The sequence below is a fragment of the Microcebus murinus genome, chromosome 3, assembly GCF_040939455.1.
Source record: "Microcebus murinus isolate Inina chromosome 3, M.murinus_Inina_mat1.0, whole genome shotgun sequence".
Taxonomy (NCBI): domain Eukaryota; kingdom Metazoa; phylum Chordata; class Mammalia; order Primates; family Cheirogaleidae; genus Microcebus; species Microcebus murinus.
The window spans coordinates 87,194,246-87,216,038 of record NC_134106.1 but is presented as its reverse complement, the minus strand read 5'-3'; the positions used below and the strand labels follow the sequence as shown (position 1 = coordinate 87,216,038).

The 21,793-nt window shown below is 52.7% G+C and overlaps 1 protein-coding gene across 1 annotated transcript in view; it reads left to right on the top strand.

Moving 5' to 3' along the window:
- The first annotated feature begins 2,325 nt into the window (after nt 1–2,325).
- Nucleotides 2,326–21,793, top strand: part of WDR1 (WD repeat domain 1) — a 41,151-nt gene continuing 21,683 nt past the window's right edge. Inside the window, exons 1-5 of the mRNA XM_076001093.1 lie at nt 2,326–2,541; nt 2,977–3,098; nt 14,592–14,682; nt 19,690–19,837; nt 20,958–21,138. Coding sequence (XP_075857208.1) covers nt 2,526–2,541; nt 2,977–3,098; nt 14,592–14,682; nt 19,690–19,837; nt 20,958–21,138 — 558 coding nt within the window. The 5' untranslated portion in view covers nt 2,326–2,525. The remainder of the gene's footprint in view (nt 2,542–2,976; nt 3,099–14,591; nt 14,683–19,689; nt 19,838–20,957; nt 21,139–21,793) is intronic.

The window sequence follows — 21,793 nt, the reverse complement described above, 5'->3', positions numbered from 1 at the left end:
ATAAGAGATGCAGACATTCAAAGTGACGATTTGGTGAAGGCTTGCGTAGGGGTGAGTGAAGTTTCTGGTTAGTGAAGCTGGAGACTACTGGAAAGGCCACCCCAAAAAACAGGAGAGGGGAAGGCGAGTTCTGTTTCATTACGGCTGCAAGTTGGGCTTCACTGGGTGCCTATGAGATTCCCAGGGAGAAGCCAGGGAGATTACAGCGATGAGGGCAAAGAAAAGTGGGGGGCCAAGACACCAGGGACACCACCATTACTGGGTGTATTATTCAAGGCATGGGTGGGGACTAGGAATGAGCGTCACTAAGCCCCAACAACTAAGACAGATTTATACCCCAGGAAGAACTCAGGAGTAGACACCTTGGTTGCAGTCCCTCTCCTTCCAAACCCTGTAAATTGCCAGGTCTACCCCGTCTTCAGATACTGAATTTTCACAGCAAAGAACTCCACCCCACTCTAGGACTTCAAGCTCCAACATGTAATTTCCTCTGAAGCTAAAGAGAAGCCATAGAGCCCAGCAGCCAGGGGGTTGGAAGTGTGTCACCCAGATTTGCTTTCGTTTCCTTTATCAGTGTTAGTTCCAACAAGGCTAGAACTGTCAGTTCCAACAGTTCATGCACCCGAGTTGAGGTAACTAACTTGTAAGCGCTTGAAGCTGGCACCTCAGCTTCCCTCAATAGTCCTATTATGTAAATACACTAGGGTGGATGCAGCTGTAGCACTTGCTTTAACGGTCTCATTCAAGAGGTCTGATAATTAAAATCCTGGGTTCTCGGAGCAAGTACAGCCCTGCCTGTGGGCCATTTCTTTGCTTCAGGAATCTTAGCATTTTACACAAACACTTGACATCTTAGGGCCCCTTCAGTTCAAACTACCTTTCACGTCCATTTCTTGATCAGAAATTGTAGGTGAGGAGCATTGTCCAGGTGCCACGGATACTCTAGGTAGCCAGTAACATCAGGCGGAAGGAGGAACAGGAGTGTTTGCATAGAAGCAGAAGGCTGTATTTTAGGAGGGGATCAAGGCAGGTGAAACTCATTGAGAAAGTGATATTTGAGCAAGGTAGTACTTTGAAAAGACTAAATTAGATAGGTTTCTGGGGAGATTTTCAAGTAGGCAACAGATTGTGAGGTCAAGTACATTCCTGGAGCATTCTTAGCGCGCCGAGTACACCGCAACAAAAAACAGCAATACAGATAAGGGCAGTAAAGAGCCTGAAGCCATAACGGACCTTGGTTTTTTTACTTCACGAGACTTTGAGTCCCTGTAAGTTGAGGCTTTAAGCTGAGAATTACACTTCCACGTTAAGGATCACCCAGCTGCTATGTGAACACTGAGAAGTTAAGGAGGGTAGGAGCTTGAGGGGCCAGACAGGAAACTTAGGAGAGCCAGGACATTGGCTCCGTTCTGCAGAGTTAGGACCAAAGTGGCAAGTTATCAACCTGGGTACGTTTTAGAAAGCAAAGCCAAGAGGACTTTCAGCAGATTAGACAGAAAAGGAAAGTTGAAGAGCACTTCAAGGTTGGGTTATCTGAACATTTGAAGTACCCACAGGTGCTTTACATTTTCTGTTTTACCACCCTCCTCACTCCCTAACTGAAAGAAGGGTTGTACCCACCCCGAAAGGCGAAGCTTAAAGTATCAACTCCTCACAGCCCTTACTTCCCCACCACAGTGAGCCACTACCCCGACTATTAGAACTTGTAGCTTTCTGAAGTACTCCTGGTTTTCTTAGAACCTAGACCCTTTTCGCCCTTCTTGGCTTAGTTTTCTAGAAGGAAGTTTTACGAGAACCAGCGGTCGGCCCTGCAAGGCACATCCCTAAAGTTCACTGCTACAGCAGCGCTTCAAGGAGTGGGAACTCAGGCTTAGAAAAAAAGAAAAGAGGAAAGAACACCCCGTTTCCCGCCTGCACTCTGAGTTGCAAGACGCACGGCGGCAGCCAACACGAAGGACCCCGAGCGCGCACCACACGGGTACGAAAAAGGCTGCTTCAGGCTTCCAGAGCCTCCGAAACCCCCAGGGGAGCAGCCTCAGCAACCCGCCGGCCCTAGCTCACGAGAAGCACCGGACAGCTTCCCGCTCCCTGGCCGATTCTGAACGCGTGTGGCGTTCGCGCCGCCTTTTCACGGGGCTGCGAGGCGGGTTACAAACGTCACTTCCGGGGCGGGCCGTCGTGCGGGGCGGGGCGGGGCCGGCGGGGGGGAGGGGCGCGGCCAGGTCCGCGCAGGCTCGCCGGGGCCGCAGCCGCCGAGCTGAGCGCTTGACTATATATGGTCAAAGCTGGGGGCGAGCCGCGCGCGGGGCCGCGCTTCCGGGTTCGGGGCGTCCGCTGCGGCAGCGCGCAGGGCAGGCGCGAGCTGGCCTCGGAGCCCCGGCCTCGGACCGCCCCCTCCACGCCCGGCACGCCCGGCGCCGCCTTCCGGCCCAGTCCCCGGGCTCGGCCTTGGCGACGTCTGATTCGCAACGCGGGTCGGCCCCGGAGGCTCTCGGCGAGCGCGGCGCGGTAACAAGTGGGCGAGGATGCCGTACGAGATCAGTAAGTGCCGCGGCTCGGGGCTCCCGGCGGGCGCCGCGCTGCCCCGGCCCCTCGGCCCTCGGCGCGGCGGCGGGGTCTCCGGCGCGGGGGAGGGGTGCGGGCGCTGGCCAGCGCCCCGCCCGTCCGCCTGCCCTCGGGGTGCCGGGCGGCGATGCGCCTCCCGGGGGGCACCCCAAAGTTGGCGCAGCGTGCCGGGCCGGCAGAGCCCCGGGGTCCCCGAAGGGCCCGGCCGGGAGCGCCGACCAGGAAGTCGTGCAGTCTCCTGAGCTCCTCAAAGTGGCGGCCGCCCCTCCCGGCGGAGGCAACAGGTGACCGGCTGAGACCGGTCCAGGGTCCTTCTCTTCCCCATCGGTCCCCTCCGTCCTCTACCCGGCCTGGGGGGCGGCGAGGCAGGGGCTGCCCCTAATGTGCCCTTCCGCGTTTGTGTCTCCGCAGAGAAGGTGTTCGCCAGCCTCCCCCAGGTGGAGAGGGGCGTCTCCAAAATCATTGGCGGCGACCCTAAGGGCAACAATTTTCTGTATACCAATGGAAAGTGTGTCATCATAAGAAACATCGACGTGAGTACCCCATTCTTCCGCAAGGCGCTAGTTCCGTGCCTGCGCTCTGCCTTAGGAATTGGTGGAGTCTCTGAATTTCTCTTCCACGCCCTCACCTCCTGCCCAGTGGCCTGGGGAGGGAGAGGGTGCCACGCCCCCTCAGTCTAGGAGCCACACCTCAGGAGCCCAGAACAAGGTTTCAAGTTTGTCCAAGGCCATTTCCTCTTTTTCCTGATGGAGAAACTGAGGCTCAGATTAGTCTAGACCTTAAATGCGAGGGCTCTGGACCTGAGGGATCAGACAGACCCGGTCATCTGCTGCTTGGACCTGGGTGTGCCTGGGGACTTGGGCCTCTCTGAGCCCCCATTTCCTCATCTGTGAAATGTGACAATTTCCCCACATCCCCTGGCCACCTGGGCCTACTGAATGAGCTGATGCATGTCTCATGCCCAGCCGTGCCTGGTGCACAGTGAGCACTTGGTAAATGGCACTTGGGCTTACTCATTATTAATACCCTCGGTCTCCCTGTGTGGTAGAACCCTGGGTAACACCCCAGCCTCTGAACTTCAGCCTGATCTGCCACTGTGGATCTGAGCCCTGCAGCAAAAACAGGAACCAGTTTATTCACATGAATCATTCTCTACATGCACCCTGTACCCAGGCTTAAAATGTTTCCAGGGCCAGCTCCTCCTTGGGAAATCCTTGCAAATTCACGTTGTTCCTCCATAATTATTGAAGTGACCTAGTCTGCATGTCAGCCTCCCTGATTTCCAGGATTGCAGGTTTCTGTCTTCTCCCTTCTCAGCCTCAGTGATGGAAGGGGGATGGAAGCTGGAGCTGTCACCACGGCCACTTGGGAGGTTTCTCCTGTGCTGGGCCTGGGGATTCTGATTCTGTAGGCTCACAAGGGATGTCAGCCTGATTGCTTTGGTGGGTTGGGGTTGTCCCTGGTCAGGCATGCTTCATCTCCAGGAGCCTCACAGCTGGGTGAGAGAACGAAGGGCTCTGTGGGCCTCAGTTTCCTAGTCTGAGGTGCTGCTGGCTCTGCCCTGACTCTGGTTAAACCAGCCAGTCACTGCTGTTCCTCAGCTGGAAGACGGAGCCCTGTTTGGCAGTTGCTGCCCTGCCCGGGATTGCCGGGCACCTCAATTGAGGGGGAGGGTGTGAATGTGCTTTGAAGGTGCTAACAACTTGCTAGTCACACAGATTCCTAGAAAGCTGATCCATGCTTTCTTAGAACTAGGGAAACATCACTAAGGACTTCCATAGTAATGATCTGGAAGGCTCCAAAGTAAGGTCCTGCAATCTTGAGAAAATAAAAATCAACACATGTAAGGAGATACTCACTTAGTAATTTGACAGATGAAATGTGCTAAAATATTCTTGGGGATACAGAGGAGTAGAATATTAGGTTTTGCCCCTGACAAGGCCTGCCCACATTCATTGCAGTCCACATTCACTTCCAGGTAGGAGACCCCACATAAAGCTCCTGCTACGTGTCTGGTGCTCTGCAGGCTTCTAAAACTGCAACATCTCCTTTCACCCCCATGGGCTCTCACACTTTGAAGAGGAGTCAGGCATGGCAAGGTGAAGGAGGCGAATAACTAAGCCACTTCCAATGAAGAAGCTATTCACAGCCACGAACAAGCACCCCCTTTGTAGGAAGCTTTTCCTGACTTGTAAAACCCATTCTACTTTCTCCAGAGATTTTTTTTTCCCCTTTGAGAAGCACGGTTTCTCTCTGTTGCCCAGGCTGGAGCACAGTAGCCTTATCATAGCTCACTACAACACCTGGGTTCAAGCCGTCCTCCTGCCTCAGCCTTCCAGGTAGCTGGGACTACAGGCATGCACCATCATACCTGACTAATTTTTCTATTTTTGGTTCAGATTGGGTCTCGCTCTTGCTCAGTCTGGTCTTGAACTCCTGGCCTCAAGGAATCCTCCCACGTTGGCCTCCCAAACTGCTGGGATTACAGGCATGACCCACTGAGCCTGAGCCAGAGATCTTTATTCTTAATCTCTCCTTGGGGCTTGCTCTTCTCTCCTGAATGTGCACCCTCTTTCCCTTCTCATCTAAGTTTCTGCAGTGCTAGGACAGCATGGGATGCTGCTAATCTACCTCTCCCTGTGCCAGATGTAGGTCCTCAGTTTCTTGTTAGTTTGGTGAATGGACCATGGGTACTCAAGTAAAGGTATTTTTTATCAGGGCAAAGTATTCCTGGGGAAAAATGAGACATGAGTTCTCACAACCATTCAGGGCACCAGGAGGAAGATGTTCTAGTTGGAAAACAGGCTCAAGGAGGGAAGGTAGGAGGTTGAGACCAGACTATGGAAGGCCTAACTGATGTCTAATTGGCATCTCAGATTTAATGTACCTGAAACCAAATTTAGGTTTCCCGTGTGTCCTTCCCCAAAGGCCAGCGCCATTATTCCAGCTGTTCAGGCCCCAAACCTTAGACTTCTGTTGGACTTCCCCTTTCTTCAGTGCCGTGCTTAATTCTTCAGCAAATCCTATTGGTTCTGCATTCAGAGTATCTTCAGAATCTAACAAATTTTCTCTACCTCTGTTTCCATCCCCATCCAAGCTACCATCCTTTCCTGCCTAGATTATTGCCCCCCCCAAAAAAAACAACAACAAAGAACAGCCAAACTAGTCTCCCACCTTTCACCCTTGCTGCCCTGCGATCTGTCCTTAACACTGCAGCTAGAGTGGTCGAAACACAGGAGACGGGCATCCGACGGTCTCCCATGTCATGGTGAGAGCCAGAGACCTTACTGCAGTGGGCAAACCTCACCCTGCAGGTCCTCTCCTCTCTCAGCTCTGGGCACTCTTGCCTCTTTGCTGCTTCAGGAACATGCCACACATATCCGGACCTGCTGGTTGCTGTTGCCTGAGTATTCTTTCCTCTGGTGTCTGCAGGGCTTACTCCCTGTCTTCCTTAGATGTAAGTTCAGTAGGGGAGCTTCCCCCAAATGGAATTTCCATCCTCAGCCATCTCTATCCCTTAGTGCTGACAATAAATAGGAAGCAATTTGGCAGGCAGGCCTATGTACACTGCCTACAAGTGTACACAGGCTGTCTGCCCTGAGTAGGCATCAGCTCCAGGCAAGCAGGGCTCTTTCTCAGTTTCATTCATTGCTGTGTCCTCACACCTAGAAGAGTGCCTGGTATACTAAGCACCTACGGTAGGTGCTCAATAAGTTATTTGTTGATTGAAAGGCCTTGAAAGCTGGGCCAGGTTGGGCTGTGGAGATGAAAATAGGAAAGGCTCAGCGAGATTTAGATTGCTGGGCCTAAATCTGGTGGGATCCACCTTCTTTCAAAGCTAAGTACCCTTGCCGACTTTCCACTTGGAACTACCTCTGTCATTTATTTTGTTGACTTAAAAGTTGTTTAGTGACCCAGCATAATGGCACTTGTTAAGCTTGTAGAAAAAGGGTAGCTTTTTGTTCTTGGGGTTTTTTAATCTACTTATAACACAGCCCATTGCCTCCCCTGAAGAGGAAATTATCCTCTGCAGAATGAAAGCATGTTGTGATGGTGACCATCTAGACACTGAGTTTCCAGAGGGAGAGAGCTTCCAGAAGTAAGATTCCAGTGAACAGCATATACACCATGACTGAGATGAGTTACCCACTGAGAAGGGGTGGTTCATGCATGCAGGGGGCTTAAGGCAGGCTTCCTGGGAGTGTTGGCGCTTGTTTGGGTCTAAGGTGGTTCCTTCTAGCTTGTGTCGTCCTGTGGGCACAGCCTGGTAGGACCGTATTGCCTCTGCCTTCGGTGGCCTCTGTGCAAAGACTAGGATTGCTCCTAGTGGCTCTAAAGGAACCTGTTCACAGTTCTAAACTGCCAGTATCCCTCCCCTGTAAAAAGCCAGCTTTTGCCAGTGAGGTTCCCATTAGAGGCCTCTCGAATGCTGCCAGATACAGCCAGTGGATTTGCTATGCAGGCAGGTTTGGGACCTGCTTTGTAAAGTATCCAGTTCCTAGATTCCAGAACTGAAATACACATTTGGAAAAGTTATGTCTATAAAACTGATTATCAGGGGTGAAATGTTTACAGCAGTTTTGCTGTACATCCAAGTGTGGTGTCAGTGGGCTTGTCTCCTAGAACAGGGTGAGGACCAGTTTGGGGATGTTGAATTCTCTGACCAGTGTCACTTGGTGCAATCTTGAACCAGTCATGCACAGAAGCACCCCCCCTGTTTGTTCCCTGCAGGTTGGGGGTGGTGGCAGTGGGGCAGAGAGCTTGAGGACTGACCTTATTCCTCCCATCTAATTGCATGCCTGCTGAGTCCCTTCAGTGTGTCCAGGACACTCGTTGGCCTAATAGGGTACAAGATAGAGGCCCTGCTCAAACAGAGCTCGCTATCTTGGGTGAAATGAGTTCTGGGTGGCAGAAGGAAGTGGTGTGTTTGATTAATGCCGTGCCGGAAACATGCAGGCAGCAGCACCAGCTCCAGAGCCAGGAACCTCAGGGCCTTCTGTCTGACCACCTCACAGCTCAAGGAAGCAGAGAGCACCATGGGTCCTTCATCTCAGGAAAACCTGAGTGGCTGCAGGCACCAGTTGGGGGACGCTAGAGCAGAGGGAGCCAAGTCCGGGAGGCTACAGTGGATCTGGCTCTTGGCTACGGCACTGAGTTTGAGGGGAGACAATGCAACCTAGGCCAGGAAGGCCCTGCCCTGGTGTCCAGTGGTGGCAGGTGGCACAGGCAGCCCTGGGATAGCCCGGACCTGTTCGGGAGGTCACTGGAACCATTAAAGGTCAGGCAGACAAGTAACAAGATCAGATCTGCAGCAGAGAGAGAGTTCTGTATCTGAGATTTGAGGCGGGGAGAGCAATCAGGAAGCTGCTCAAAACTTAATGCATGGCCTGGGTGTGCTCATCTGGTTCGACTGTGCCTTCGTTCTTCACGTTCCCAGCACACATTCCCTACCCTGTCTTGCTGAGCCGTGCCTGAAAGCCACAGGGCCAAGATTTAACTCTGGTTCTCGGAGGGGTGATAGTGCCCCCACCTCATTCCTCTGAGGGATATTTCGCAGTATTCAAAGACATTTTTGTGCCACTCAATAGAAGCCAGGCCACTCAATAGAAGCCAGGGATGTTCCCAAACATCCTACAGGGCACAGGACCATCCTACAGCAAAGAATTATCCAGCCCAAAATGCCAGTAGTGCCAAGGCTGAGAACTCCAGTAAACAGCCAGGCATGGCTCACTCCTGTAATCCCAGCTACCCGAGAGGCTGAGATGGGAGGATCACTGGAGCCCAAGAGTTCAAAGCCAGCCTGGGCACCATAGCAATACCCTCTCTCAACAAACAAAAACGTTCTAATGCACCATGGTAAGCATTTTGAGAGAAGAATGTCTTGAGTGCTTTAGGAACTTGAAGGAAGAACCAGCTGTACTACAGAGCTGCTGGAAAAGCGGCACATTTGCATTGGGTCTTGGGGGATGAATAAGAGTTCTCCAGGAAGAGAGTTGAGACAGACACAGAGCAGAGGTAGGGAGAGTTGAGGGAGGAAATACCATGTGCACCTGGGTCCTCTCAGCCCCACTGTGGACACTTATGGGGTGGCCTTGGTATGTTTCTTGCCCTATTAGAGGGAGGGGAGAGATATTAAAGCCATCTTTGATATAAAAGAAAAGGTTCTGCCTCACTCCTGAGGCCCATGGAGGGAGCCTCTGCCACAGAGTGGCCTGAGAGGCCCCTACAATCCCTCTGCAGGGCGCTGTCAGGGATGGCAGTAGACACTGGGCTTGAAGGGGCCCTCTCTGCTCTCCCACTGTTGCAGGTGAGTGAGCATTCCCTACCCTGGTGACATTCCCCAATCCTTAGACCTGCAGATCCTTGGAACTGGTTGGCTTGCTAGTCACTCGTATCCCCTGTTCCCTGTGCCTACCCAGAAAAAGGCCAGCACCCCACCTGTACCCTCCAGTCCTAGTCCTGTCCTCAACCCATTCACTGTTCTACAAGGAGCATATAACCCTGAGTACCTCTGGTCTTTGCCGAGTGCATTTTGTACTGGGCAGTGGCCGAGCACTTGGCATATCCACCCTTGTTCTCTGCTGTTTCCACGACTGTAAGAGTAAGCAGAGTATCATGGGGTGGGTGGAGGCTTTAACTAAGTTAATTCACAAAGCGTCTCAGAGTGCCTAGGCCACGGCGGTACACGTCTGCTTTTGTCTCTCTGTGGAGATGAGGATAATGAAGTTCTGGAGGGGCACAGTCTACTCTTGTGACTGCTCAGTAAGGTCCTGGGCAGGTAGTGGGAGAGGGGAGGACAGAGGGAGGTGGCGGTGTCCTTTTTATCCATCTTCCTGCGAGGATCACTGCCATGCCCAGGGTCACATACCGAGTCTTCCCAGCCCTGGCCTGAGGCCTGTGGGGCTAAGCTGGGAGGCAGACAGGAAAGGCCATTCAGGGCATGGCAGGTGTTGAGTGACCACCTTGCCTCTGCCACCAGCTGAATGACCAGGCTCTGTGCATTTCTGAGACATAACTGCCAGCCATTGCTGGCAAACTTGTATTCTCCAAGTTAAGGAATCAGACTAACATTGGCACCATGTCAGGTGGTCCCTGACTTGCCGTGGTTTGACTGTAATGGTTTGAAAGTAGTCACCAGTCATGACACTCCTCAGCTTGCCCCCAGGGTACATCAGATAAACCCACCACAAGCCAGTAGCATCTGCGCCCAGGTTCAAGGCCTAGGCAGCCTAGGGCATGTCACTCATTGTCTCTGTGCCTTGGTTTCTTGCCTGTAAGATAGGTTATGAGGTCACCTTCCTTGTGGGAGGTGGTGTGAGGTTTCAAAGAGATTCCATTGAAGGGTCCGCACACTGTCCATCTGAGTGCGAATAGTGAGTGGGTGGTGGTTTCTTTCTTGATAAACAGCTACTAGGGTCCAGTCATCCCTGGTCTTTTGGCAGCCGCAAAGGCCCTGCCCTCCGTGGGGTCAGCTTAGAGTAGAAGGAAGGTAGGGTACAAAAATGTGTAGTACCAGGTGGAAAGTAATGAGAACAAAAGGGTAGGAGGTTAGAGAAGGTGAGTGTTCAGGGGTACGAGAGGATCATGTCTAGCTTGGAGTGTCAGGGAAGACTTCTTGGAGGAGGTGGCCTGTGCTTTGGTCTTAGAAGATAACTAGAAGAGCAACATGCTGCTGCTTTGGGAGCTGGGTTTCTTTGCACTCATTCAGGTTTGGCGTTAGTCACTAGTGATCAGAAGGGCTCTGCCAGTGGTGTTTAACACACAGGTCACTGCGGTGAGCTTCTGTTGCTCCCAGGGGTGTGTGGAAAGCTAGCACACCACCAAGGAGACTGTGGAGGAAGCTTGGGGCTTTCTCTGTAGGCTCCTGGGGACTGTCAGTGACTAGAGAAGAGCACGAGGAGCCTCCTTTTGCGAGCTGTATCATGCTGCTGAAACCTTTTTTGGTTGGGGCCTCCCCAGCCTTCCAGCATGTTCCATTGGGTTCACTGTGGGCTGAGAGCTATGATAAGAGTGCCAAAGCCTGGGACCCTGTGCTGTCACAGGCTATCTGTAAATTGGTGTGGTGTCCTCTGACCCTTTACTCACTGCCTGAAAGGGAGAGGACATGGGGATGTAGAGGCTTCGGGAACTGCAGAGCTGGCCGAATCGATGCTGCCCTGAGCTTAGCCACAGCGGGTATTTCTCCTGTGGGCTTGTTAGCATGACGAAGGCAGGACAGTTACAACAGAAATTGTAAAGGTGTTGAGGGTAGTTTGTTGAGGTGTCCCCTTTGACGGGATTCCTAGGACAAAAGACCAACTGTTGTTTCTGGGCAGGGAGCCCTGGCACACAGGTGGGAGGTGGGGGTGATCAAGTCTGAGGACGGTGAGAAAGTCAGAGCAGAACCAGCTTCCTGGAGAGAGTCCGAAGCTGCTACTCCAAATCCTTACCACTGGGCCTCGAACCTGGCCCTGTGAGGGCATGGCCGGAGCGCTCTCACAGGCTGTTGCTTGTCACCAACTGTGGGTCCTGACTCTGCGCCATATGTGATTCCCCAAGTGCAGGCGTCCTTCGTGTCTTCTGGGAGGCCCCCTGATTTCCTTGGGGGGTGGGCGGGTTGGGGGTGATGCCAGAATTCTAGGGCTTGTCCGGAGGTCTTGTCCTAGCCCCCAGGTGGGGCTAGGGGTGAGGGTCATGGGTCAGTGGGTTGGCAGGTCTGGCCCAGGGAGCTCCTGGCAACATCAAGGAGGCACAAAGCCTGGGGATCCTGGTATGGGGGGGGGCCTCAGGGCAGCTCCCAAGAGGAGCCAGGACAGGGGATAGCAGGCAAGAGCGTGAGGTCATCAGTGGCGTGAGGTAGAGATTGGCAGATTGGTAGATGGAGAGATGAATTAGGAAGCAGTTGTTGCTGTCCCCAGGAGGGACAGGAAGAGCTTGGCCAGGGTGGAAGGAGAGAGGATGGGCCAGACTGGGGTGAGGACTCTGCGGCAGCACAGGAAGGAAGCCCTGGAGGAGGGGCTCCCCCAGGCAGAGACTCCCCATCCCCGCTGGGAGATGGAGCCCCTGCCCGCAGCACTAACGGCACGCTGGGCCCTGGGATTGGCTTCCTGTTCTCCTTCCCCAAGACCATAGGAGGGAGGGAGGGCACAGCGGGGGTGTCCAAGTGCCATCTGGACCCAGCTGATCTGGAATGAACCTAACAAGCAGTGACAGTAGGGACAGGGGAGGTGTCTTTCTGGCTCTAGTAAGCGGCCTCCCTCTGCAAGCTGAGCAGCGTGGGCAGGAGGTTGCTGTGACTCAGATGTAAGTCATTATCTGCAGTTTGGAGTGTCTCCCCCCACGCTGACCCAGTTGTATTTAGAATACAAACGAGTGAGTGATTCATGGAGCAGGCAGGATTCGGGTGCCCTTGGGGATTTACACACAGCCCTGACCATTTAGGGGAAGGAATTTTTAAGGGCAGAACTTGACTCTGTGGTCTTGCCTAGTCATCTTCCATCTGTGGGATGCCCTTCCCACCCTTCCAAGACAGTGTTGCCCATGCAGAGTTCACCAGGAGCCAGTGAGGGCTGGGGTGGAGGGGTGTGCCCTGTGTGTGAGCAGAGGACCCTCAATCAGCCACGAGTGGGCACCAGGACAGTGTCTGAGAGGTCACTTTTTGCCAGGTGAGGGAACTGGTCTGTGTCAGGACATTGAAATATGAAGGACTAATCTGAGCAGGAGAGGAGTGGATCAGGCAGGCATTTAATAGACAACCAACCAGCAGCTTAGTTTTATGAGGTGTAATTTAGATACAAGTAAAATCTGTCAGTGTTAAGTATACAACTTGGGTCTTGACTGGTATATGTATAGTCGCATAACCACCACTGAAGTCATGACACAGACACTCCGTCTATCCACAAGGTGCCCTCCACCCCCGCCCCTAGCTGCTGCTGATCCACTCTCTGTCATTAGGCTTGCCTTTCCTCGAATTTCTTTCATATGAAGGGAAATCATGCAATGTGTAGTCTTTTTTTTTTTTTTATGTTTTTTCTCGCAAGATCTAATGCTTTTTGAGATGTGTAGTCTTTTCTGCCTGGCTTTTTCACTTAGCATAAGCTTTTGAGATTCCTTCCTGCTGTTGAGCATTTGCATTTTATTCCTTTCTATGGCTGAGCAGCTTTGCATTGAATGGATGTACCACGGTTGTTTCTCTGTTCACCTGTTGATGGACATTTGGGAGTTCCCGCTTTGGAGCTATCTGTGAACGTCATTCACATGTCTCTTTGTGGGCATGTGTTTTCATTTCTCCTGAGTAGATCTAGGAGTGGGTTTGCTGGTATTTTGTATGATTAGTGTATGTTTAACTTTATAAATAACCTGCCAAACTGTTTTCCAGCTATATCATTTTGTATTTCCACCAGCAGGGTATGAACATTGCAGTGTCCCCAGCCCTCCATCCTTGTCATCCTTGGTGACATCAGTCTCTTAATTGTATGGGTTCCAGTGTGTGTGAAATGGTATCTCATTGTAGTTTTGATTTGCGTTTCCCAGAAAACTAGTGATGCTGATCAACTTTTCATGTGCTTGTATACCATTCATATTACCTTCTTTGGATAGATAGTCGACATCTTGATATCTTTCTAATTTCATTAGCAAATGTTTATTCCAGAGTGGGTTAAATCATGAATCACATATCACAAGTATCTACTGTATCACATAATGCTAAGTGTTAAGTCTTAGGGATGAAAGAGGAGGACTATGTAAAATATTTTTCCTCCCCAAACCATTTATTGAGCACATGTTATTAGTTAAGTGCTGTGATGGCTATAAAGAGGTGAATGTCACCTTAAGCAGGTCACAGAAAAGTTGGGGGCCATGGACAAGGACATTAGGGACTGTAATGTGTGTTGTGCCTCAATGCTTTGGCAACACAGAAGAACAATATTGCTAGCAGTATAGGAGCCACCTTCGGAGGCTTCATGGGGGAGGTGTCGCTTCAGGGAGGCCTGCTGGGTGATTAGGTGCCAGCAGGCAGAGCAGGTGCCACAGTCTGAGAGCTCAGCACTCGCAGAGACGTGGAGCTTGGCAAGAGGGGGTTGGGGTTTGGGATATGTGTCTCAGGTCTCATTCTTGGGGTGTAGGTCAACATGGGGGTCCTGGGACCTAGAGGCTGAGGAGATTGCAAGTCCCGGGCTCTTGTCAAGGGGGCCGCAGGAGACAAGGGGGCTGAAGTGGTAGGTGGTGGGTCAAGTTAGATGTGCCTGACCAGCCTTCAGGAAGCAGGTCAGGCTCATTGGTGCTCAGCCCGGAGTGTGTAAGAAGCTGCGTCTTCAAGGAGCACTTGGTTTATGGAAAGCTGACAGCAGGTATCAGAGAGATTAGATGGCCATGTCTTTATTACCTCCCAAGAGAAAGCTTGACTGTGGAGACGTGTGTGTGTGTGTGTGTGTGTGTGTGTGTGTGTGTGTTATGCCTATGTCTGTGCTGCAAAAGGTAGTGGGGAATTGAGGTTTCATCCCAAACCCAGGTTTTTGACAAAGGTCCAGCTGCATGCCCCACTCTGGCCCTGCATGGCACAGCCAGGAGCTCTGTTTGGGGCATTTGGGCATCAGAGGGCAGCCCCAGGAGAGCTGATCCTGAGTGAGAGGGTGCTCAGCCTGGGGAAGTTGGGACGCCAGTCCTGGAATGCAGGCAGCCTCAACTGGCAGCTTCCCACAAGTAGGGGACAGTGGGAACCATGGTGGCTTTTTCAATCAAACTTCATGTATATATTTTACAAGTATATATTCTGTATTATGGAAAAGACAGAAAAGCAGATAAGAAAAAAAAAAGCCTCTGAATTCTGTAATCATAGACTAAAGAAAAAGAGTTAAAACTACCTAAAATTCTATCACCCAAAGATAGGCAGGTAGATGTATGTTTCTAGGGTTTTCTTTATGGAGTTTTTGACTTAAGGAGTTTCTGTGCATGTCATTTTTTCCCCACAAATGTGTTAACTTATAGAGCTGGAAGCAGCTTAGCTGCTCTATGTTCCTTCTGTTCATTCTGGGGTCTCCTCCCTGCAGAACCCAGCTGTGGCCGACATCTACACGGAGCATGCCCATCAGGTGGTGGTAGCCAAGTACGCGCCCAGCGGATTCTACATCGCCTCTGGAGGTATGTGGTGTGGCCCAGGTGGCACTTGGGACCCAAGGCTGAGCAGGGCTCCTGGCTGGGGGTAGGATGGGGAGAGAGAGGACCAGTGTATGTAGTTTCAGTTGGGGCTGACAAGGAAAGTATAAGACACTGAAGTGCCCCATTCCAGAACTGGTCTTAGTTCTAGAAAATATACTTTCTAGTTCTGAGTATTCCAGTTGGTTCCAACTCGGAGGTCAGCAGAAATGGCTCCTGTGAGGTTGGCCAGAGGCCTTCTGCGGGTAGCCGCATGACATGCTGGAGCTCACTACATGTGTGTCTGAATTGTAGTTTTGTGTTGTTCTTGTCCGCTGTCCTTTCCCAGTGCCTGACACAGTGCTGGCCTCAGAGCAAGCGCTTATGTTGTATTTGTAAACTGGGCCTTTGCTCTCTGCAGCATGGGCTTTTGTGTGGCACGGGAGGAGGCTGGGCAAGGGGCGGAAAGATCTTCACGCTTGCGGGAGCTTTATTCACTTAACTCCTTGAGGGCGAGCTTTACCTTTATAGATGAGAGCAGGAGGCACAAAAGTTGGAGTGGGGTCCCATTCATTCACTCACTCAATTATCCATTCATTCACATGCTCAACAAATATTTATTGCCTGCCATACTTAGCCCTGTTTCCAGCCCCAGGGAGAGCCAAGTGGTGAGTTGATGTGGGCCCCGTCAGCATGTCTAGAGAGTGACACCACGACCAGATCGCTGAACAAGCTAGACAACCAGGAGGGAAGGGCGGGATTAACATGTGCTGCTGGGTCCTGCTTGCACTGCCCTGCGTGTGCACAGCAGCCTGTTCCTGTATGTCTGGGAGACAACAGGCTTTGGGGTTGGGGGAGACCTGGGTTCAGCCCTGTGTTAGTCTGTTTTGTGCTGCTACAACAGATGCTACAGACTGGGTAATTTATAATGAATTGGCTTATGGTTCTGGGGGCTGGGGAGTTGGGGACTGAGGGGCTTTCTTGCTGTGTCATCCCATGGCAGAAGAAGAAAGAGGATGAGAGAGCGCCAGGGGGTTGAACTTGTCCTTTTGTAAGGAATCCCACCCCCTTGATAACAGCAGTAAGCCATCCATGAGGACAGCCCTGGTAGCCTGGTCACCTTGTTAGGCCCACCGCCTACACTGTTGCATTGGGGATGAACTTTCCAGCACATGCTTTTGGGGGGCACATTCAAACCATAGTAGCCCCTTGCTAGCCATGCAGCCTTAGTGGAAGAACTTCCCTTTCTGGGCCTTCATTTTCCCTTCCTGTGAGCTGAGGCTGCTGACGCAGTGCACCACAGTTCTTGCACCGCTTAACCCCAGGGTGACCACACTGTCTATCACCAAAACTGGGGCCCTGCACTGATCCAGCTGGGATGGCAGGCCAGCCGAGGTCATGGTGAGGGCCAGGCCAGGAGTCTGGTGTGTAATAGGTTCTTAATGATTTTAGTGTTGAGATCAACTCCAACTCCATCTGTAAAACTTGCTCTAATTTATATCTCATGTTTTATTTTAGCCATGTGATTTATTTTTTCCCCCGGCCCTGCTTGCCAGCAAAATGTCTCTTCATTTAAAGCCCCAAGATTTAGCCCAAACGTCTTTTCATTTGTGTTTAACATGGAGGTGGGTGCTCTGAGCAGTGTCTTCTCGGGAAAGGAATGTGGTTGGCAGGGCCTCCGCCCCCTGCCTGGCACGGCTTCCCTGCTCTGTCAGCGTCAAGCCAAGAGCCTGCCAGCCCAGACCTGCCCTCTCTGGGGTCCCAAAGGGGTTTTCGAGACAGAAATCAATGGCCTTCAGATGCTGCTGCAGAATCTACAAAGAAGGCCGTGTCGTGTCCAAGACTGACGCAAAGGATGGTCCCCATAAATAAACGACCATCAGTCTATTCTCTCTTGTTAAAAACATCCTGATATGGTGGAGGGGGTTTGAGGAACCAAGGGGGTTTGAGGAACCAAGGGGGTTTGAGGAACCAAGGGGGTTTGAGGCCTTACTCAGTCCACGTATTCTTGGGTGGTGATCACGTTTTCCATTCCTGATACGTTTCTTTGTACAGAGTGAAGTGATTGTTAAGGGTTACAGTGGAACATTTGCTGCAGAGATGGAGTTGGACTAAAAATAGTGTGGTGTGTAGGGCTTGGAGGGAGGAGGAGGGCGGCTCAGGAAGTGCCTGCTCACTAAGTGGGTTACCTGATACCTGGTGTGCCCAGCTGGGTGGAGGGTTTCCAGCACCTCAGGAAGCCCAGATGGGGTCCCAGCCCTCTGTGGGCTCTTTAGATCCTGCCAGGCTAACTGGACCACGGCTGCAGAAACCTCCATGCCTGGGAACCTCCAGCACTGAACGAGACAGTCTCTGCCTGCTGGGAGCCTGCATTCCCGCATTATGGTTCTCAAAGTGCAGGGGTTATTTCTGGGGCAGGCCCCATCCTCTGTTTTTCTGGAGATAGCTCCACGCTAGTGGTTTGCCCCGTTGCCCAGTCCCCTCAGCACCCAGGCAGCGATTCCCAGTGGCCATTGGGGTGCAGAGAATGGCAGACATCTGGTTTGGGTGTAAGCCCAGGGTGGGCTTCCTGGAGGAAGGGTCATCTGTGCCCAGGGATGGAGGCTGTGAGGGTTGCTCAGACCAGGGAAGACCAGGCTGCAGCTCAGTTGTGAGCAGAACTCTCCCTGGGACTGGAGGGCTGGCTCTCCCGCCTGCCACCCCATCTGCTTCATCCCATGGGTTTGCTGAGCAGCTCTGTGCCCTTGCGCATGGGGCACAGGGATGGTGCAGGTGCCCTGAGCACCGTCACTCCACTGTGCAGCCCCTTGCCCTGGTGGTGAGCAAGAGTTTGTGGAGGGAAGGAGCCTGCCCCATCCTCCCCTGTCCCAGCATTGCTAAGCTTTTCTTCCTGGTGCCATGTGGATGGACACGAAATGGAAGCTGTGCTTTTATTGTCTGCCCCCTCTGTAGACCCTTCTGCAGGGCAAGTGCTTAGTCTGTTAGGGTCACTGCTATTCCCCCAGCACATGAATTGGCCCCCAGCAGGCCCTGGCCAGTGTTTGGGGACTGCGGCAGCATTGTTCTCATCGGATCATGGCCTGAGCACCTGATCCTAGGCCCCTACTGTCTCTTTCCTGTCCTGGCTGCTTCTGAAAGGAATTACACAAGTGAGCAGGGCCCATGGAGGAGGCTGGTGAGATGGTGGGCGGGAGGTGGCTGGGAAGCCAGGCCTGGACTGGAGGCTGCGCTGATGAGAGGAGCAGGCAGTGGCTCATTGATCCCAGGGAGGCGGGAACTCTGGGCCCAGTCCTGGGGTGGAGGGTGAGATGCCCTCCACCCTATCCTGGGGAGCATTGTCCTCTCCATGGGGCAGTGTGTGTTTGTGAGTACACGTGAGGGCGCGTGTGCACACGTGTGTATGTCCTTCCTGCACACCCAGCATTCCTCCTCTGAAGCTGCCGGCCTCTACTGACTTCCCTTTCTTTTCCCGCTCACCTGTTTGACTGGAGATGGGACTTCACTAACCAGATCTCCAGGTTGTCTTCGGAACTTACCTCTGGCCACATGCCAGGACCTCTCCCAGAGGACCCCAGGCTCTCTGGGACTCCCCCAGTTAGTGCTGCTCCTGTGGACTTGGCATCTCCTCTTGTCTTTGTCTGTCCCCGTAGCTCAGCTGAGCACGGGGGACAGTCCTCACATGGGCCTCCCAAGTCTTAGGGCCTAGCCCAGTCTGGGCTCAGGCTCTGTGTGTGCTCATAAGTTCAGGGCCTCTGGTAGCCTCAGTTCATTCATAACTAGTCCTGGCTGACTCGTGTCAAGTGCTCCTGCATACTGAGGACTAGCCAGAGACTGTACGTGTTAACTTGTCAAGCCCTACAGCAGCGCTGTGAGGGGGCTCTTTTATTTTCCCCTCTTGTGTGAAAGGACATGGTGGCCATGTGCTTGATGAGGCCCACAAAGCCTGAATGTGCCAGAGGCTGGTTTGAACCTGGGACGCCTGCTCCTGAGGCCCATCTCTTGGCTGCTGCCCTCCCTTGCCTTGGCTCAACCAAGAAAACGGGTGCCGTTTAAGCAGGCACTATTTTCACTGAAAACAACTGGGGTTGTGTTGGTACTGACGTGGCCAGGGGTCCTCTGGAGAAAGCTCAGCACCTCTACCTACTTGGAGGCCTGGGCTGAGGTTCTTTTCTTAGCCCAAGAGTTTGTGTGAGATGCTCCCGTTTCTTACGCTGACACGGTGCTGATTTGGAAGGGGTGTGTCTGGCTGGGAGTCGATACTTGGTGACAGGATCGTGGCGTGGGAGGGAGGTGTGTGGCCTCCAGCATTGCTCTATTGCAGTTGGCGGCCCACGCTCCGGTGAGAACACTGTGCCATCAGGTTCAGTGTATGGGTCTCCTCCCCTCACAACACCTACCTTGTAGGTCGCTCAAAAGACTTTTACTCACACTTTTGCTTCCTGCAAGCTATGGAGCGTTCCTGGTAGCGAGTAAGGCTGCCAGTCAGCCTGGCAGCGTGCTGTCAGGGAGCTGCGCGGAGGGGCCAGGTCTGCTGACCCCTGTCGAGGGCCACCAGGCCAAGCCACAGCGCCACCCCAGGCTGCATGGCTGTGCCACATAGCTGCACACCTCAGCTCTGTTAGTTCCTGCAGCAGCGGCACAGGAAATGGGGGCATAGCTAATCTTCTCACTTTTACAAAGGTTGTCCAAGGCCTATAGGCCATTTAGATGCCCCTACAAGCAGAGAAATACAGTAACTAAACTGCTTCATAGCATATTGAAATGTTACTATCATGTGTCCTGTGCTTTTTCTGACACCTGAGCAGGGTTTGTTTCCCAGGTGATTGCTGGTGAAATGCAGAGACCCCAAGTAGCAGCCCTCGTGGGGACAGCAGGCTCTGCTTGGAGGGTGGCTGAATGTCATTTCCTTCTAGGAAGCCCGAGAAACCAGAGGTGGTGCTGAGTGGGCTTGTGGCCACGTAGCCCTTTTCCAGCGGTGACATGTGACTCATACCACCCCTGTGTGTCCCACAGATGTGTCTGGGAAGCTGAGGATCTGGGACACTACGCAGAAGGAGCACCTGCTGAAGTATGAGTATCAGCCCTTCGCAGGGAAGATTAAAGACATTGCTTGGACCGAAGACAGTAAGAGGATCGCCGTGGTCGGGGAAGGAAGGGAGAAGTGAGTCACTCCCTTGGCCACTCTGCCCGTCCCGTGGCCTGTGCTCCACATGCTATGCCTGGGTGGGACGGGGCGCAGTGCTGTCTGTGTCAGCTTGGACCAGTAGAGGTTGAGCTCCCAGTAGGGGCCAGGCCCCCAGCCGCCTTCACAGGTGGTGACTGACCACATGTGAGGAAGAGCTCCACATCACAGTGGCTCTGTCCCCAGGGCCTCACTCTCCTCTGACATCCTGAGACCCTCGCCTCCCAGCTGCTGTGCCCACCTTCCAGGCAGCAGGAGGGGGACAAGGCAAAAGCTACCTCTTTTATCAGGGTCCCTTCTGGCAGCTGCCATATGAACCTGCAAAAGAGACTAGACTGTGCTCCCAGCTGGGTGAGTCACCTAAGGTTCCCTAAGCAAGGAACAAGGCCCAGTGGACGCTGGAGTGGTGGGTGCTTCCTCGTGGGCCTGGTGACTGGCAGGTCAGTGCTGGAACCCAGGCTTCCTTATTCCAAGAGCCGTCAGGGTTCCTTGCACAGCACCGTGGCTGCCTACAAGGGCTTGAACTTGACTGCCACATGTCTTTATTTCTCTCCCTGAGAGGCACTTCTTAGTTTGTGCACTGGTGGGTATTAATTTTTCCATGGTTTTTCAAATCATTCCTGTTGGTCTTTGTTCCTTTTTCATTTGGTAGCAAATATTAACTACCACGTTATGTTTTTTTTTTAATGCCAGTCGAGAGCAAGGCGTCTCCGTTCCTTTAGGGGATAGTAACTGGTCTGCTTCCCGGCCCCTGCCCATAGAACCATTATGAGAGCGATGAAGCTGTAAAGATCCTCCCTGGGCAGGTGTTTCTGAGGCACCTGTCATGCGGGAGGTACTTTGGCATGGAGCCGTACAGACACGTACATGCGGTCCCTCCCCAAAAGCACCTAGGTTGTCCCTACCTGCCCTTAGATCTTTTGGATAAATACCCGCAGAGCCAGAATCACAGTGCTTTCAAGTTTGTTCCTTTAACTTCCCAAGCTGCCCTCCTAACATTCACTCCTGTCCTTGGTGCACTGGGAGCTCAGCTATCACATTTCTCATCGACCGTCCAGGATTGATTTTTTTTTCCTTTGACTCCTCTCGTTGGGTCCAGGTTTGGAGCCGTCTTCCTGTGGGACAGTGGCTCTTCTGTGGGCGAGATCACGGGACACAACAAAGTCATCAACAGTGTGGACATCAAGCAGAGCAGGCCATACCGGCTGGCGACGGGAAGTGATGATAACTGCGCTGCATTCTTTGAAGGACCCCCATTCAAGTTCAAGTTCACAATTGGAGTAAGTGGGCTTCTCTCTTACAGTGGTTTTTGGATGGACTTTGTGGTTTGTATGTGAGACCAACAGAGTGGAGGCCTTTTTAGATACTGATGGTAGAAACATCACAGCACACCTGTGCCATGATCTGTAGGCGCAAGTGCACTTGTTGGGTAATGTATGTAAATAGGGGAGGTCTCTCCAGTCTCACCACTTGCCCTCCTAGGGCCTCAACCAAGCATGTGAGATTTCAGCACAGAGGGTCCCTGCCCTGGACAATGTGCACACAACAGGGGTAGGGGCAGGGGCGTCTCTGGTGCCTGCGTTCAGGCAAGCATCCTAGGCTGGAAGTGCCCATTAGAAAGGGGAGCCTGTGGAGCCCGGAGTTTTGTCAGCCAGCTCTTCAGTTGTGGAAACCTCACACCTGCTAAGCTCGCTCTCATCAGCGCCACCAAAGCAGCAGAGGAAATGGGCTTGCAGGGAGTCAGGGTTGGCCTCTCAGGGACTCCCTAGAGGCGATGAAGGCAGAGACATGTATGCAAAGCAATGTACAATTAGAAGAATTAGAGCCCCTTTGTGGAAAAAACATGCCAACAGTGCCCCAGTGGAGTAGTCTGTGGGCATAAATGGCAGGGTCTCAGCCCCACACTGCGCATGCTCCCTCTCTTGGACAAGAGCC